Consider the following 17805-nt stretch of genomic DNA (forward strand, 5'->3'; position numbering starts at 1 on the left):
GGACTAGAATTTGAAAAAATAAATAAAGTTAATATGTTTACTATAAATATATTGTACTTTATTTTTCAATAATACAAAAACTATTTTTAAACACAGAATTATGTTTTATGATTTTACGCTTGTGTCATTTTTTGATATATAGCTATTTATGCAATGATAAAATGAAGTATTTCACACAAAATATAAAAAAAATTGATCACGCAGCAAAGTTTTACCAAAATTAAATTAAAGAAATCCTACATAGTTTAGCAAATTTAAATCCGTTATTTTCATAAATAATAATATACAATACAACGCATTTATTGCACAAATATTCAGACATTGTGTAGGTGTCCTTACATAATAAATATAAAATTTAATACATATTATTTCAACACTATTGTCAGCAAAATAATACATTGTTTTTTATTTAGATGCATAGAAAAAACTCGTTCATAGCATAGAAAGTACAAATAGGTGGCTATACATATCTTTTAGATATAAAATATTTAAATTAAACAACTTGTATAATTGCTCCGAATGAATGTCTTTACTATTTACTAAAGCATATAAAATGGCTTTTCGCGAACACACCAGACACATTACACTGCATTTGACACACTATTTTGGACTACTAACTGAACAATCTGAAATATTTCGCTACGATTAATCTGAAAACTATCACTTAAATGACAAATTGAAAATTAATTCGCATAAAAAATGGTTCAAGCAGCAAAAGTGTTTTAAAACCCTATTTTGCTAAACCAACCTGAACGAATTGAGGAACGTAGTTTTTTTGCCGTATCTTTTTATATAAATATTATCTTTATTTTATGTTGCGTCATCTTTTAATAGAATATTTTAATAGTTTTAAGTTAACTATTTTATATATATATATATATATATATATATATATATATATATATATATATATATATATATATATATATATATATATATATATATATATATAATATATATAAATTTATTATAAAGGAAGCGAAAATTTTAATTTTTGTATTATTTTTCACGAAAAAATAAAGCTGGTAAAAATATTTCGATTCGCATAAATAAGAAGTAAATGTCATTTGTGGTTTTGCATTACAACTAAAAAAGAGAGGTATAGACACTCAAAATATGACTTCATTAAATGCCTATTTTTTGGACCTATAAATTCCTGAATGTTATATAAAGTAATTGGTACGCGTACCCCAGATGCTACACGAAAAAACATTTGAGGGTACAATAATAACACAATCGTAAATATAAAATACATGAAAAATTGACAGCTCCAAATCACCTCATTTTTTTTATTAAATTAATTTTAACTAAATATCTAGTTTTTTATTTCCAATGATGACGCCATTACTAATATATATTAATTAATTTCCCATTTTTTGTGATAATTTCAATAACACATTTATTTTAAACTAAATTTTTATGATAAACGCTACCCTTTTAAAGTTCAAATGAACATATATATGCTATTTATAAAATTTAAATCTTTTATTTTATTATTAGACATAATTGTCAGATGTAGAGAACAAGATAATAATCTTATTCTCTAAATATTATATTAATACATAGGAAACTAAAAGTTTTTGAACCATAATCCGCAGTTTTTAAACTATTATCAAATGCAAACGAAAAAATTATTATAAAGATGCAAACTAAGAAACTCAGTTATTATTTTTGGATATGATATTTTTTTATTTAAACGTAGATGTCTATTAAAGATAATTTTAATTTGTTACCAAATACATCCATAAGCTTACTTTTGAAACAAACGGGATTAATAACTTTTCCGAGAGCCGCAAATATGTTTTTACAAATTATGTAGATTAAAAGCAGAGTTCGTGGAATAGATATGTAGCGTACGTAATAAGTCAGCATATCAAAATATATGCACTTAAATTTTTTAACATAAAAAAAAATCCGAAACAAAATCGCTACTAGCTTACAAGTATGGCATCCAAATACCCGTCCAAATTCATTACCCGGTTCTCCGGAATTATTCTATTACTTAGCCGGGTACTTAGTCGGAAGCCCCAATTAAACGGCACGCCAACAAATTTAATTTATACCAAAATATATTTTAACAACGGCTTTCGACTCAATTAAAAAACGAATTCTGGAGCTATTATTGCATATTTGCAAAAGGTAAAGATATATCTCAATTTTTAGACACAAAACTACGAAAAGAGCGATCCATTAAATCAATAAAAAACGTATATATAAAAAAATAAAATTCAATCCAATCCACTTCAATCTAAAACGTGTATTTTACATATTGATGTAATAAACATTCGATCTTTGATTTGTATCAATTGCATTCATATAAAATGCGATTTTTGGAAAAAATGCTTAGGTTTCATATAATATATGGTCTTAAAGCTTCCATATATAATTCTTACTTTTTGTACAAGTTTATATTGTAAGCAGTATATAAACAAATATATGCAATAACAAGAAACTAAAAACATATATAAAAAAAAATACTTACAAAATTTGTAAGTAAATATTTTTATTAATTTTCATACTATTATTATATATGTATAATAGTATTCTAAATTTTATTTTAATCATTTTTATATTTTTTAAATACAAAAGAGTCTTAAATTAAAAATAAAGAAGAGTTGTTTCTGTTTCGGTTAGCGTCACGCAACGGCGGTTGTTGTGATGGAGGAAAAGATATATTTCTCCACAATTTTGACCTTTCTCTCCTGACAATTTCCCGCAGACGTGTCAGCACTTCCGGATAATACAGTCGATTCACTACTCGTCCCTTTGGTGAAAATTCACGATAAACAGCACCCTTGAGGCGTAAAAAACTATCAAGTGACTTTCATATTCGGCTTGACTCTAACCGCTATTTTCCGTTATGACATTTTTTTATATTTGAAGGCTTCTAAATATTTTGTATTGCCGTAGCGGTCCATTCATTCGCTGCTTTCTGCAGGCTTTGAAATGCTTTATTCATTGCTACCTACTCACAACATCAATGTCGTCTGCATACCCCAACGCCAGGCATGACAAAATAAACCAAACTGCATTAATGCGCTATATGGTAAAATTCAGGTGACCAAACGTCCCGGAATATTCAGACATTTCAACACTGTCATCTCTTATTATTAATCTCCCTGAAAATCTAACCAAACAGTTCCAGTTTTGAAACTAAGTATAAATTCAATGGATCCAGAATTTTTTTTTTTTTAAGGTAAGAATAGAATTACTTTTTGTACTTATATATTTCGCTTTACAGTCACAAATAAGAGCGAACAGGTAGCTTTTATATTCTACTACAAAGGAAATAAAGACAATAGAAAGGTTTGCATAACTGCATTTAGGCTTTCATTTGCTTATTACATTCAAAGGTATGCATTTAAAAATATGTCGCATTAAGTTAGTTAATTATTTTATGATCTAAAAAATATGTTATTACCTTGCTTCCAACACAGTAAATGTGCACCTTCGCTATATGGGGGAACGCTATAGGGGGGTTTACTGTACTAAAATAGTATTTACCAAAATTATAACTACTATTGTTTTATTTTTCATTATTATTTATAATTAGATAAATTAAACTATAAACATAAAAAATGTTAAATTTGTAAATATATTTACCACATTAAAATCAGAAAATTGTTACAAAAAAATTCATTATAAAATTCAAGAATAAAAAGGGATAACCAATAACGAAATAAAGAATAAAATTATATTTTTGATTAAATTGTGTCAAAAGCCATAAGCTACATAGAGTAAAACGAATGACAGATCATACAAATCAGCGTGTAATTTTACATGTAAAAATAATCTTTGTGCCAAAAATACTGTACAGTGTTACATTTAAATTTAATAATAATAAACATTCGTGTCATCTGACGAATTATAAAACAATCATATTTCACGAACAAAGCTCTCACAGAATTGAAAAATGTAACAGTTAAATTATTACTTTCCGACAGCCGCACGATCAGATATGAAATTCGCAAAAACAAATTGCGTCTCCAACGAGACGCGTTTATCACTGTTTCCCGTTTTATTTTTTTAATACGAGAAAAAACATTTTTTTTGTTGATAAACGAATTTTCATTAAAAGTTTGAAACGTATATCTAACGTTAATTTGACGAGACAAGTTTAGATTGTGTATTTTTCCATGTTGTTATAATTGCAAGAAAATAACAAGCCGTCTTCTGAGTGACTTTGCCCTCTGTTAAGATTTTGAAGTTTTTATCCAGTTTATTCAGGGCGTAAATTCAATTTGCGTGTTTGCATTCGAAGCGTTTAAACTGGAAAAAGGACTCTTGTTATTGCCATTTTGTGCTTTTGTAAAGTGCGTCTATAAAAAGTATGTATTTATATTATACAGAATAGAACGTCCAAACACCTTTAGCTTTGCAGTACAAATAAAAATAATATGTTATGTATTTCATTTCAAATTTATACTGCATTAAAATGTAGGTATATATCTACAATAAATAAATTCTCATGTGAGCAGTTTTCGAAAACATCATCCAAGATTAAACTTTGTGAAAGAAAAAAAAATATAAATAAATCATCAAGTTTTATTAAGCAAAAGCTTATTCCACATACTAACAAATATTTAATAATACTTTAAATTATTAAAATAATAAAAACTATTTTATTTGATTCCGTCAATTAATTTAAAAGAAAATATTCAGTTTAAAAGCTCAATAGTGACTCTTGAACTAACAACCATAAGCAAAATTATTATTACCTACGTTTTCAATTCAGTTAATACTTGAAGAATGGTTTCAGTTTAATAATTTTGAGTTTTTAGTACCTGAAAATTAGTTAATTTCATCATTTATTATTCAGAACGATCCATTATATATCATTACTCAAAATTTCATAAAGCACAATCATGTCATTGCGAATGCAACACTCAGAAAGTTAAAGAATATTTAATGTACATATTAAGTAGTCGTCCAAGTCCAAGTTTTCAATGAAAATGTTCAGTTGATAAATATTAATTCAATAAAATTTAACATTCCTAATTTAAATAAAGTAACCATAGAAAAAGTATATTCAAGTTTATGGAATATGATATTAAAAATAAATCAATATTTTTAAACGCTCTAATTGCTATAACATTATTTCTAATAAGTTGCTTTATTATATTTAATATTTAGCAATTTTAAGTTTACGTCAAGATATTTAAAAATTTATAAATATTAGGAATATTAAGCTACCTGATTGATATACAGTAGCTATCTTACATTTTCAGTAAAAATATACTAAATGTTTTAATATAATTAAACCCTGAAAGAGACGACTAAAAATATTAACCGTTATAGATACTTTTTTTCATTTTATATACAGTAAAAAGCAGCTCTGAAAATGTAATCAATATCATCTTTACAAAGATAAAATTTTATTTAGTGAATGAATATTGCTAATATTCATTCACTGTGCTTGAATAGTATTTTGAAAGAGTAGTGTTAAAACTTATTAAATCTAATTTTACTAATAAATCCATTAAGCAAATATGAGTGAAACAATATTTATGATTCAACTTTTTAAAACACATTCATAGTAATTATATTTTTTAATCAAAATGCTCTTTTTAACAAAATAAATTACCGCTTGTTTTTAAATGACCATAAAAATACGTATATGGTACAACCCTTTTGCTGTTACACATTTTTATGAGTTCTTTTCAACCCTTCTGAAAATTTATAATAAGTTCCGAAATCGATAAAGGCCAGGGCTTTCACACATAAAACCGCAATTTAGAGAGTTTTCAAAAAAAATGCACAGTCAAGGCTCATATTATATAATATTTAAAATGAATGAGATTTTGATTTTTATTATCGTCGATTAATAATTTTGTGCGTGAATAGAATTTGGATTCATATTTCGCCACATCATATATTTTAGTATGTTCTCCTTAATATTTAATAATAAAGTAATTATATAATCGCTATCGGTTTTCTCTTTGATGTTATTAAAACCCATCAACCTCATGTTTCCTATTATCGTAGTTGCCACAATTTTATTATGTGATAAATCCGATTGAAACGTTTTCATCCCATTCAATAGATTAGATACTTCCGCGTATGTTAATTTGTGTATGCTAATAATAACAACTAACGACTTTATTCAATACTATATAGATGCTGCTTTTATTAAACACATTACTGTATACGTATTTATATTCATTATTATAATACTTATAAGTTCATTTTTGACATAAAAATTATATAAAACAATTATTATGTATAAATGAACACTTTCTAAACAGCTCCTAAATGTTTTTTTTTAATAATCAATTAAAATTTATAATTATTCTAAAAAAACTGAGCGATTATAAGTCATTGATTGTGTTATAGCGTATTTTAGGGGTTTGATGGCCCGTTTTAACGCTGCATATAACACAATTTTATCATAAATTTAAATTTTAGTAATAAGAATGTTTTTTAGTTACACCATAAGTTACTTTTTAATTAAAAAAATTATTTATATGTTTTATGTGTAAATATACAAGCCAGTTTTTAATTACATTTACTAATTAGAAAGAAACAATAAATATCGAGCACCTAATCTGTTCATGTTTGAAACATACCTGGTTTATTTTCACTTCTTAAAATCTAACGTATATGCGCATTAAATCAGAAGCAATGATAATGTTTATGTAATATGAAAGGAAACACTCACTTTTCGACCTCGAAGCCCGGCGATGGGAATTAAAAATTTGAAGATTTCATTACGAAGATTGTTTTATGATTGTATATCTAATTTAATCAATGTATTCTTCTTATTCTAAACACATTATGTATATATATAATTTTCATAGTTATAACACACCTAATTAATTTGCAATCCGATTATTTATAAAAGGAAAAACTCACTTTTCGGCCTCGGAGCACATTGCGGGGAATTCAAAATTTGAAGATTTCATTACGAAGATTGTTTTATGATTGTTTATCTAGTTTAATCAATGTATTTGTTTAATCCCTAACATATTATGTATATATTTAATTTATGTGGTTATAACACACCTAGTTAATTTGCAATCTGATTATTTATATTCAGTCAAATGACGAATTAATGAAAATTATTGTCGCGTAACAAAATTATACTATTGAATAATAATTATTTAAAACTGTTGTCATGGTACTGCCATCCATTTTGTTTTATATTTGAATGCTCATTTTTCATTGGTCGAAACAACAGAACGCATTACCGACGGCACGAAAATCAATCGAAGCAAATTTAATTTTTATTATTTTAAATTATTATAATTAAATATATTTCCTTTGTTTATGTGTTCATAAAAAGTGATACGATTTACAGAGTAGACAATTGAACTGAGAATGTTTAATTTTAAGTTATGCGCGTCCGGAAGCGGCTTAGAACAATTATATTATAAAAGATAACTCAGTGATGGTAAGAGATATAAGAATTATTTATTTTTTCTTTAGATTGTATATTATCTAAAAAAAAACGGATAAAAATTGTATGCAGTTGAAAAACAAATTAAATTTAAAATAATCTGTGTGTGAAAATTGTTATTACATTTTAAACAGAACATTTTAAACTACTGGTTTATTTTTATGAGATTTTCTTAACATATTCAAACAAGATGATGGATCCAGATGCCTCATTAGCATATACATATTTTATTAAAATATATTTAATGTAAATTTTTCAGGTATATTTTATATCAAAATCTACCTAAAAAAATCTCAATTCACGTTTTAATAATAAAGTGATACTTTTGCTCAAAAATAATCGAAATGTAATTTTAATTCCCTACAGGTTTTAAATGATATTTGCTTACATAAATGTACATATTGTTTTGCTATTTCATATAAAACTAAATGATTTGTGTACTTTAAATTAACTAAGATTTTCGTCGGTGTGATAGGAAAAGTCAGTAATAGGTATCCGAGCGAACGTCCATTAAACGGTATCCATTGACATAAGCAAATAAGTGCATTAAAAAGTCTATGCTAAAAAAATCTTTGTTAAAACATGTGCAAAAACATTAACAAATTACATATATAATTGAATGATGACATCGGCAAATATACTGAACTTAAATCCTTTTTACGCAGTTATATATGATAAGTATAATAATGTATGTATTAGACAAAAACAAAAAGTCTGATTTGCCCCGAATCACCAGTGAACTTAAAAATATCTAAGCTAAAACACAGAATCACTACTTTCAGCTAGCAGCTAAACTCGCACCGAGCGGAGGTACGCTGAATCGACCGAGATATTCCTTAGAAGACAGGAAAGCAACTGATTTGATTCGTTACGATTGGAAGACAATATGACAATATGAGCACAAAAACAATGGCGTATACATATTAAGCATATCAAGCGCGTACAGTGAAATACTTTCCCTTTCGCTCGCTCGCGTATCTCACCGTACGCGCCTGCTACATATATTCATTACTAAACAAATTATACAGGATATTTCACAACAGGATTAAAAAATAGTTTATATAAAACTTATGAGCACGTACTGTTTAAATTCCGTATAAAAAAAATTAATAAAGATCGCTAGTCAAAATTTAAAGTAATAGTTTAAAAGTATAAAAATGAGCAAACTTCTCATAATACGAAAAAATATGTTTTATTTAATTTATTTGAATTATAAAATGACAAAAATATTTTTTGAGTCTAACTGACTAAATACGTATGTTTTATTAAAAATATGAAAAAATATGAAAGGGTTTGGTCAAAAACGCTTAGGAAATGATCAATTACTATGTTACGCATATCCGTATTAGTCACGCTTGTCCCGTTTACGACTTTATTTGCTTGAAATAAAAAAATGATATATATCACTTCAATTTTTGTTTCATCTTAAGCTTTTGAGAAGTAGCATATGTATTATAGATAAAACATACAAAGCTCAATATTTACATATGATTATAGCTAGATAATATGAAATGCAAAGTTAGAAATCGCGTATATACTCGAGATAATTTTGAAGAGTTTTTTCTTTATTCTAATACATACGCCTCAAAAAACATGTTATGATCAAACTTACCATTCTTTAAACTGGCGGCGTGTTTTTAGCTTCGATCGATTTTTCTTCGGTGATGAGATGCAAGCGGACTGACTCTCCGTGCGGATTGTAGCTGGCTCCTACAATTATCTGCTCCACTTCCACTCTGCTCTCCTTCCTTTCGACCCCACCCTTGATCGAAGGCACCCTCTGGATGGACGAAGGCAGCAAACTCTCCTGTATAGTCTCGTTGTTGCCGTTACAAGTTTTTTCGGACCTGTAACCCCCCAACCTCCCAGACTGTCCGACCCCCCTGCCACCCAACGAGGGATCAAAGCAAGGCAGCACTTGTTTAAATTCCTTGCGAAAGTTTTCATTAAGCCATGCGTACAAAAAGGGATTATAACAAGTGGATGACATGGCTATGCAGTGTGCCAAGAAAAACGATACAAAGTAATACGTCCAGTTAACTGTCGGTATATAAAAATCGTAGAATACGTTGATCAGATTAAGCGGCAGCCAAGACATCCCGAATATGGCCACCATCGCTATCAACATCCTATTAGTCCTTCTCTTCCTATCTCTATCCTGTTCCTCTTTTCTTGAATTCTTATTCCCAGGTTTCGCTTTAGCTCGATCGTTCAGCTTCAAACTCACACAAGTATAACAAAACGCCATTATGATGAATGGTAATACGAATTGCATGGTGGTGGTTAAAGCTCCAAAGACCTTTCTAGATTTTTCTGAAGGCCACGCTTCTTCGCAGTACACGTTCTGTTCACCCTGCAATTCCATGTATAATCCATAAGGAAATGTTACTGCTAATGAAAACGTCCAAATTGATACTATGATCGCTATGCACGTGAACAGCTTCATCCGAGGATGAAATGGATATATTATAACAAAGAATCTATCTATGGCTATGGAAGTCAGAGTGAGAGTTGATATATACACGCTGCATCCTTGAGCGTACGGCATAATATGGCATAACAATTTACCGAATAACCATCTTCCTAGAAACGTGTATAAAGGAGTGAACGGCACAGCGAACAGGCATAGGAGAATGTCGGATAAAGCCAGGTTTGTGATGAACAGATTGGTGACTGTCTGCATTGCTCTGTTCCTGAAGACCACATAGCACACTAGAACGTTTCCGAAGACTCCAAGGACGAATATGACAGTGTACAGCATACAGAAGACTCCTTGCACAAATTTGTTGTCGATCAAGTCGTGCTTGGTGGCGTTGGTGGTGTTCGGAGAAATCAAAGTTACGTTTTCCAGAAGGGTGGGCCACGTGGTCATCCATAATGTGGCGGTAGTCATTTTTCATTTTTTTTTAAATTAAAGCAGTTTTCCCATTGTTTTTGATGTTGTTTAGTTTTATGATGCGGTAATTCGAATTTCAGTGTTAAATTCAGTGTATGTCGCCATACTGCACATGTTGAGCTCTGAAACAAAAATCAAAATTCAATAATGTAGTAAAATTTCAGATTAATTTAATTATAAAAATAAATAAAAATATTTTCTGCCTCTGACATTTCTCCTCCGAGGCCTTGTGGGCTAAACAATTAACTAAGCTTTGTAACACATGTACACCTGTAAATACAACACTGTTTCTAAATTAAGTGAATTGAATAAGCATCCTTAATTAGGTGAAAATTAAACAAAGACTAACAAAAGCCTATAATACAGGATGCTACAATTTTTAATTTAACAAGTTCTCTATGTGTTAATATTTTTTATATTTGTTAGATGTAATGCATTATTTATAATATTAAGTACCTAACCTAAATTATTACTTTAATCTAAAACATTTTTTCAGTTTCTTAAAGTGAAGTATAATTATTTATAGAGGAAAAGTTGACAAAAACTTCTTAGCTGATCTATTATTTTTCACTTAAAGATTTTTTAAATAGCTAACAATCTTCACACCAATTTTCGGAAGTCATTGAAAAGATTTTTCATACAATTTTTGGTTCAATATTGAGTGCCGGATAGCGGCGGACAACTCTTATGCAGATTTTAAACCGAACATTTGAGACCTGTAGGTGTACAATAGTAAACACCTGGATACAGATCATCAAACTTCTTAATCTTATATCTCAACAATCAGTTTAGTATCTGTCTATGGCAAAAGTCCTTTATCGTCTCTAAACTTTCACTTTGCAAGTGAAGTTCTTTGACGTTAGTTCTAGGGTGGGTATTTAAGACGATTCTTAAGCACTTGTTTTGCAAATTGGGCTATGGGATATGCTGAACCATACAGAAGCTCCATATGTCATCAGCGACCGTAACATAGATTTATATAACAAAAGTTGATTTTTTCTACTGAGACCGCTTCTTTTTCGGAAAATTGAAGCAATAGTTGAGTTTTTGTATAATGGCTCAATTTATTTTTTTAATTCAGACGGCAATCTAATTGCCTTACAGATCATTTTTATTTATGCTTATTGTTGTCAGGTGTATTTGTCAGGGTTGTAATTCAAACATTTTATATCATAATATTTTAAAAAAATCATTAAAATATGGCACGTACAGATTTCTCATTACATTTTAATATAATGGAAATATGGCTGAGTAGTACACAGAAGTTTTAAACTTGAGCTACATAGTTTAAATTAAAATTAACTAACCCTCTTGTAAAATAAATTCATTATGTTAACACTTTACCGACCGGCAGTTTCACTACCAGACTTACGCTAAATACCGGCACCTTTTCGCAAATCTTCGCGAATTTTACCTTTTTTATTTAAATTTATGTATTTTTTGATACGGTCCGAATATTTAGTTGAATTTTTCTAAACATGTTAAAAATGTATCAATGCATCAATTTAAGTCATTATTAGGTGGTTCTCAACATGTGGATCGCCGGAAATAAAAATTAATTATTACATTTCCTTATTATTAGATTTTTAAAATGATTATCTTGATTTTAAAATTATAAAAACGAATAACTTTGAAATTTAAATAAAAATATTTTAATTTGAGTCAACTAACGGTTCTCAAACTTTTTTAAATTTTTAAAAACTTTTTTCAAGCACACTTTTTTTTCGTATTGTGATATTTTGTGCAAATGATTATCTACAAAAATGAGAAATGACATTTTTACTAATATGAGTTTACTGATATATAATTCAATTGCAATAAAATATTCACTCACCATTGTAATTCGCTCCATCGTAATGCGAAATCATCCAGGCACATACACAGATATTGTACATTGTCTTTCACGTGTAAATCACTTTTCACAATAACTATTTATATAATGCAAGTTTAAAGTGCACTCACCATTATAAATTTCTCCACACTAATACGGAATATTTCAGGTACACACTTTATCATTATTCAATGTCTTTCCCTTGTAATTCACTTTTCACAATATTTAATTCTAAAATAATACCAATACGAATTATCAAAAAAATAAAATTCAAAATTCCCAAACGTTATTTTTATTATTTACCTAGTAATGTTTCTTCAAATGATACGAGGAGAAACATTCACCAACATGTAAAGCTACTTTACATTCTTTGCACATGTAAAGAGAATCTTTTCTTATTTTATGTGCGATACAAACTATGCATCTTCTTCTTTTACGCTCATTAATAGATGATATCCTGACTAATTGGTGTTGTTTTAAACTGCCTGAAAGCCTTTGAAATGAGGGAGCAGTGGCGAATGTGGATGTCGGTTGTGAATTTTCAGACATTTCTGAAATTGTTGGTGTTTCTGTTTCTGATGTTTTTTCCTCTATCCAATATTTTGCTATTTTCATTAAATAATCATAAAACTTTATATTGCTGTTTGAATTTACACTTCTATACACTGTAAATGCATTGAATAATGCACAGTTAAATAAATACATGGCCACTTTTTTCGTCCATTTTTTAGTTTTACGATATATTGGATAGTACGAAAGGTATTGATCAGCCCGATCTACTCCCTTCATGTATTTATTGTAATCAATTATACAAATTGGTTTTTTTATACGCAGCCCAGTTCTTCTGTCAGTTTTTTCAGTGTTTACAATATTTGTATTATGGATTGTTAATATCATTCGAATATCTCTACTCTTTACTGTTTTCCACAATTGTAATAAAATTTCCCCGTTTCGCTTATATTTACTTTCAAATATTCGTAGTTTAGCCTTTTTTAGAATATCCGGTAAGCCCCACATATTCCTATTTTTTTCTTGTATAATATTTTTAACTTCTTGTTTGTACTTATTCCAAGTTTGAGCACGGTATCTATTTGTTTCTTCTGCAATAATGCGGAACAGGTCATCACCGATAAATTTTTCGGCGATTTCTTCAGGGCGCGTGATATCAACATCAAAAGTTGCTCCCGACAATCCTTCAAATGGCTGGTTATGCCTAGGTGTATCAGTTTCACACCAATCTAATGGAATATCATCATCCTCAGTATCTTCTCCATCGCTAATAGGCATCATTACTCGAGGACGATTTCTTTCATGAACAATCGAACTTGTATCACTATCACTAAAGTTTTCGTTATCACTGGGAATATTTGAATCATTGTCCGCGTAATTTTCCTCTACAAAACTATCTTCTGCCATTTATTTATTTGGGTTATAATTATATTTAAATAAAAACTATATTTTTAACACTTTGTTATATAAAATACACTGTATTTATATTTTTATAGACACTATATTTTATAAAGAGGCGTAAGCGTAATATTTTTAAAGAATCACTGCAGCACAAAGTTCCTTTTATTTATTTTATTTTTTTATTATTTTTAGAATATTCACTCGAGCACACGAAAACAATATGCGATTTACACGACAGCGTTAGCTAAACTGAATTATTATTCATATTTTTTTAAGTGCATCATATTATTTCTTATCTCAAAAGAAATTCCCAATTTCAAAAAAAGAGTCACTTCTGAGAATCACTTCCAGTAAATCGGTGCTATCTCGTGATAGATAAAATTCACTCAATAAAATAAACGGTCGAAATTTCCAAATTACAGGACAGAAAAAATACGATATAATCTCGCTAATCTGTCAATTTAGAAATTCGGGAAACCGGTACTATCTAATAGATTAACTCACAAAAAATGTTAGTGTAATTAAAAAAATGCAAAGTAGAAAGAATTTACAAAATATATTTGATATAAATATATATTTTTTAAACGGATTTTCGAATTTGTATAGATAAACAGTACCTGATTATATTATAAGACACAAGTAAAGAAATACAAAGGCAGCTCAATTATATTTGAACTATATCTTTATTATATATGATTTTGTTGTTAATTTTTACTGATAACACTGGGAAGATATTTTGCATACTTGCAAAACAAAAATACCGTCGGGAATATTTGGGAGCATTTGAAGAAGAGATTGATAAAATCGAAATAACCACTAAAAGAGAGCTAATCGAGAAGGTGATTCGGGAATAGAATCATGCTTTGAACCTTCAAAAATTAAACAACGTTTATAAAGTAAATTCAGGCACTTATTTAATCTAAAGAAGGACATACAAAATATTTTAAATATAGTCCCGAATTGCATAGTGAAAAATATTTTTATTTTTGTTTTGAATTAAAAAAATAGAATTTATGACTTCTCACAACTAAATTAGTTCTTTTTCAATAACTAATGCTATAAAAAATAATAAAATAGCAAAAAAACGAATTTCTGCTTTAAAAATTAAAATATATAAACAAATTATAATATATAGACAAACGTGTCTAATAATAAGGATAGGCACAGTAATTCAATATTTTTTTCAATATCAAATGAAACTTCATACTAATATTTAATTTTTTTCAAAAAAAAATCTTAAAAAATCTCTAAGCATATATTTTTAATTTGATACCGAAATCATAGCTACCGCTCACTCCATATGGCGTGCGCGGTATTTAACGTTCGGCAGGCTCGCACTCCATATGGCGTGAGCGGTCGGTAAAGTGTTAATTAAGGAAAATTTCTTTACATAATATCATAGAAAATCCACTATTATCATATTTTACATTAAAAACGGGTTTTAAAGCTTTTCCTGCATCGCCATTCGAGTTAATTAAACCGTAAAAGTAAAATGGTTGGATTATTAAAATAAAAAACAAAAACCTTATTGTGAACGTTTTACAACAGGCGTTTTATGAGATACCTTTGGTAATTTAAGCAATTAAGGATATAAATATATTTTTATATCAGTCAAGCAATAATAATACAAAAATATATATATATACCTATTTAATGAAATAATTAAACATATTTTAATAATTTTATAAATTTAAGAAATAATTCATATGAATATTTAGCACAGTATATTTATATTTACATAACTATAAACCTTCTCATATAAAAAACGGGTAATTTTAAAACAAATTTAAATAGCCTATAAATTATTTTATCGGAATCTTATCATGAATATTTATAAAGTTATCGTTATTTTGTGAATGCAAAAATATACGTTTTTTCATTGAAAAGAAGCATTATGTTTAAGTGTATGTACATAATTCTGAAATCGAACCGATATGATGGAAAGTAATACTTTCTTCGACTTTATTTTATATAATAATAACGTCGTAGTGGATGAAATCGCACAAGCTTTCAACTTGTTGTTTTGTGTGTTCTTTAAAAAAGTTTAATTAAATCAGCAAACGTATACCGCAAATAAACATTTTGGGAGAATAATAATATTCCGTTAATGGAAATCGGATTGATGTTTATGAAGCAACTTTGTAGAAAGAAATTTAACCCCTGTTTGTTAACTGTCAAGTTATACGCCCTATTTACTTTATAGAGTATTTTATTTGAAAATATTGTTTTCCGAATATAATAATTTAAAAATATAATATAAATATTTTTATTAGCTAAAAGCTACAACAAAAATTCAGAGAATGTGTAATATTAAATTTAGCATTTTTTATTACTATTTTTTCAGGTCTATTATTGATTAATTTTACAAAGTTCTTGTAACCACAGTTGTTTATTTAGATTCCATTAGTTCGTAAAACACGATACTCTTTTTATCCCACGAAGCACAATGCATTACCTTTTTGGTGGATTTTAACTTTGACAGTGCCTAATGGGACTTTTGCATGCTGGGCTGAAGTTTTTGTCATATTGTTGTATGATTTCCATATATCATGCCTAGTCAACAATAAACACAAAAAAAAACGTATATTTCGCTTACGCTCTATGAAACACGTTGAAACGTAGTTCTTTTGTACCCGACAATTAATTAAAGAGTTCACCGTTGTACCTTTAAAAATATAATCATACCGACCGATATATCTCTAAACCAAAAACCTTTAAAAATCTTAAACGAAATTAATAGAGTACTAACTAATTAACGAAAAAGTCATACAATTTAGTATAGAAAATTGTATTAGAGAAATTGACAATAAAAATAAAATATTTGTCGTAGTGTTTCTTGAATTAAAACTATTGACAGAATATTTTTGTGAAAAACGGAAAATCTAAATAAATTATAAATATCAGTATTAAATTTATTTTATGGCATCCATAGTACGTTTATAAATAATAAAATAACAACACATTTTATTGAATGTGTTTGCAAATAGCAACACAAAAATTACACAATTTACAGCTAATATAATACAGTGACGACAGGAGGAATTCGCTAAAAGTTAACAGCATATTCGACATGAATGCAATCGACCATAACTAAAAATAATTATAATTTTTATAAGTAATTTCGTTGTAAAAAATACTAATACTGAGATAAATTTTCAACAAATTAAAACACAATAAAAAGTCTAGAAATAATTATTTAAATCTATTTGACAGAAGATACATGTTTTACATTTATTTATTTAGTAGGCTTTGAAATCAAAAAAACGGTATTAGATCAAAATGTATTAATTTATAATAAAAATTTAACATAATAAAAACAGATATGTGCTAGTTAATAAAAAGATCGATAGCGTTAAGTGATAAATTAAATTTATGCATTATATAGTAAATACTTAAAACGGATGGATCAAAAATGTAAAATTAAAAAAATTAAATTTTGCCAGCTTTTAATTGATAAGCTTCGCATAACAAAGATTTCCATCTATCGCACACATAGTTTTTATCAATGTAGTGTGTGTAATGAATATATTTTATACGTGCATTTTTTTTTATGAATATCAAAACCACCCAAATCCAGAATACGTCATTAATAATACACGCTACCAAAATTGATATGGATATCCCTAAAGGACAATGCGATTTTTTTTCATTTTTTTAAAGATATCGTACGTGCATTTTTTCAAGATTTTATTTATTTATATAAATGAAAAATTATACATATATATTTTAAATAATTTATACAACATTTTTTTAATTTAAATGATAAAAAAAATGCACAAAAGTCAGACCTGCTTATTACATTAGCCTTTTACGTTTTAAAAAATAAACCACCAAAATGTTGCATTGGAAAATCAATAAAAATTTATTCTACCAAAATAGACTATAAAATCTAACAATGACGCGTTTTAAGAAGTAGTATATATACGCAAAATTTTCGTTTTGAACGTTAGCGACAAAAAGAATTCGCTTAAAGCTAACGCCACATTCGACAAGAAATTGTCGCTAATAGAAAAACGTCCTATGCAAATAACATTTTAAAACTCAAATAAATAATTACTTAATAAATATGTGCCTAAAATACTACTTTTTATTATATTAAAATGTAATAACAATACAGTATGTACATTTTTTATATAAATAAAAATTGGTACAAATAATTTACCATATATTACGTGTTTATATCAGCATTATACTTAATTTTGACATTAAAAGAAGCCAGACCCGCTAATTGAATTAGCACTTTACTTAATCACAAATAAAATCAATGGAATA

The 17805-nt window shown here is 27.8% G+C and overlaps 1 protein-coding gene across 1 annotated transcript in view; it reads right to left on the reverse strand.

The window, feature by feature from the left end:
- Positions 1 to 17805, reverse strand: part of sNPF-R (short neuropeptide F receptor) — a 97909-nt gene that overhangs the window by 32658 nt on the left and 47446 nt on the right. The window contains exon 2 of the mRNA XM_088203133.1: positions 9009 to 10414. Within this exon, the coding sequence (XP_088059259.1) occupies positions 9015 to 10289 (1275 nt within the window). The 5' untranslated portion in view covers positions 10290 to 10414 and the 3' untranslated portion in view covers positions 9009 to 9014. The remainder of the gene's footprint in view (positions 1 to 9008; positions 10415 to 17805) is intronic.

This window comes from Plectrocnemia conspersa, unplaced genomic scaffold (genome assembly GCF_051122295.1).
Source record: "Plectrocnemia conspersa isolate PC_06_02 unplaced genomic scaffold, ASM5112229v1 ptg000014l, whole genome shotgun sequence".
Taxonomy (NCBI): Eukaryota; Metazoa; Arthropoda; class Insecta; order Trichoptera; family Polycentropodidae; genus Plectrocnemia; species Plectrocnemia conspersa.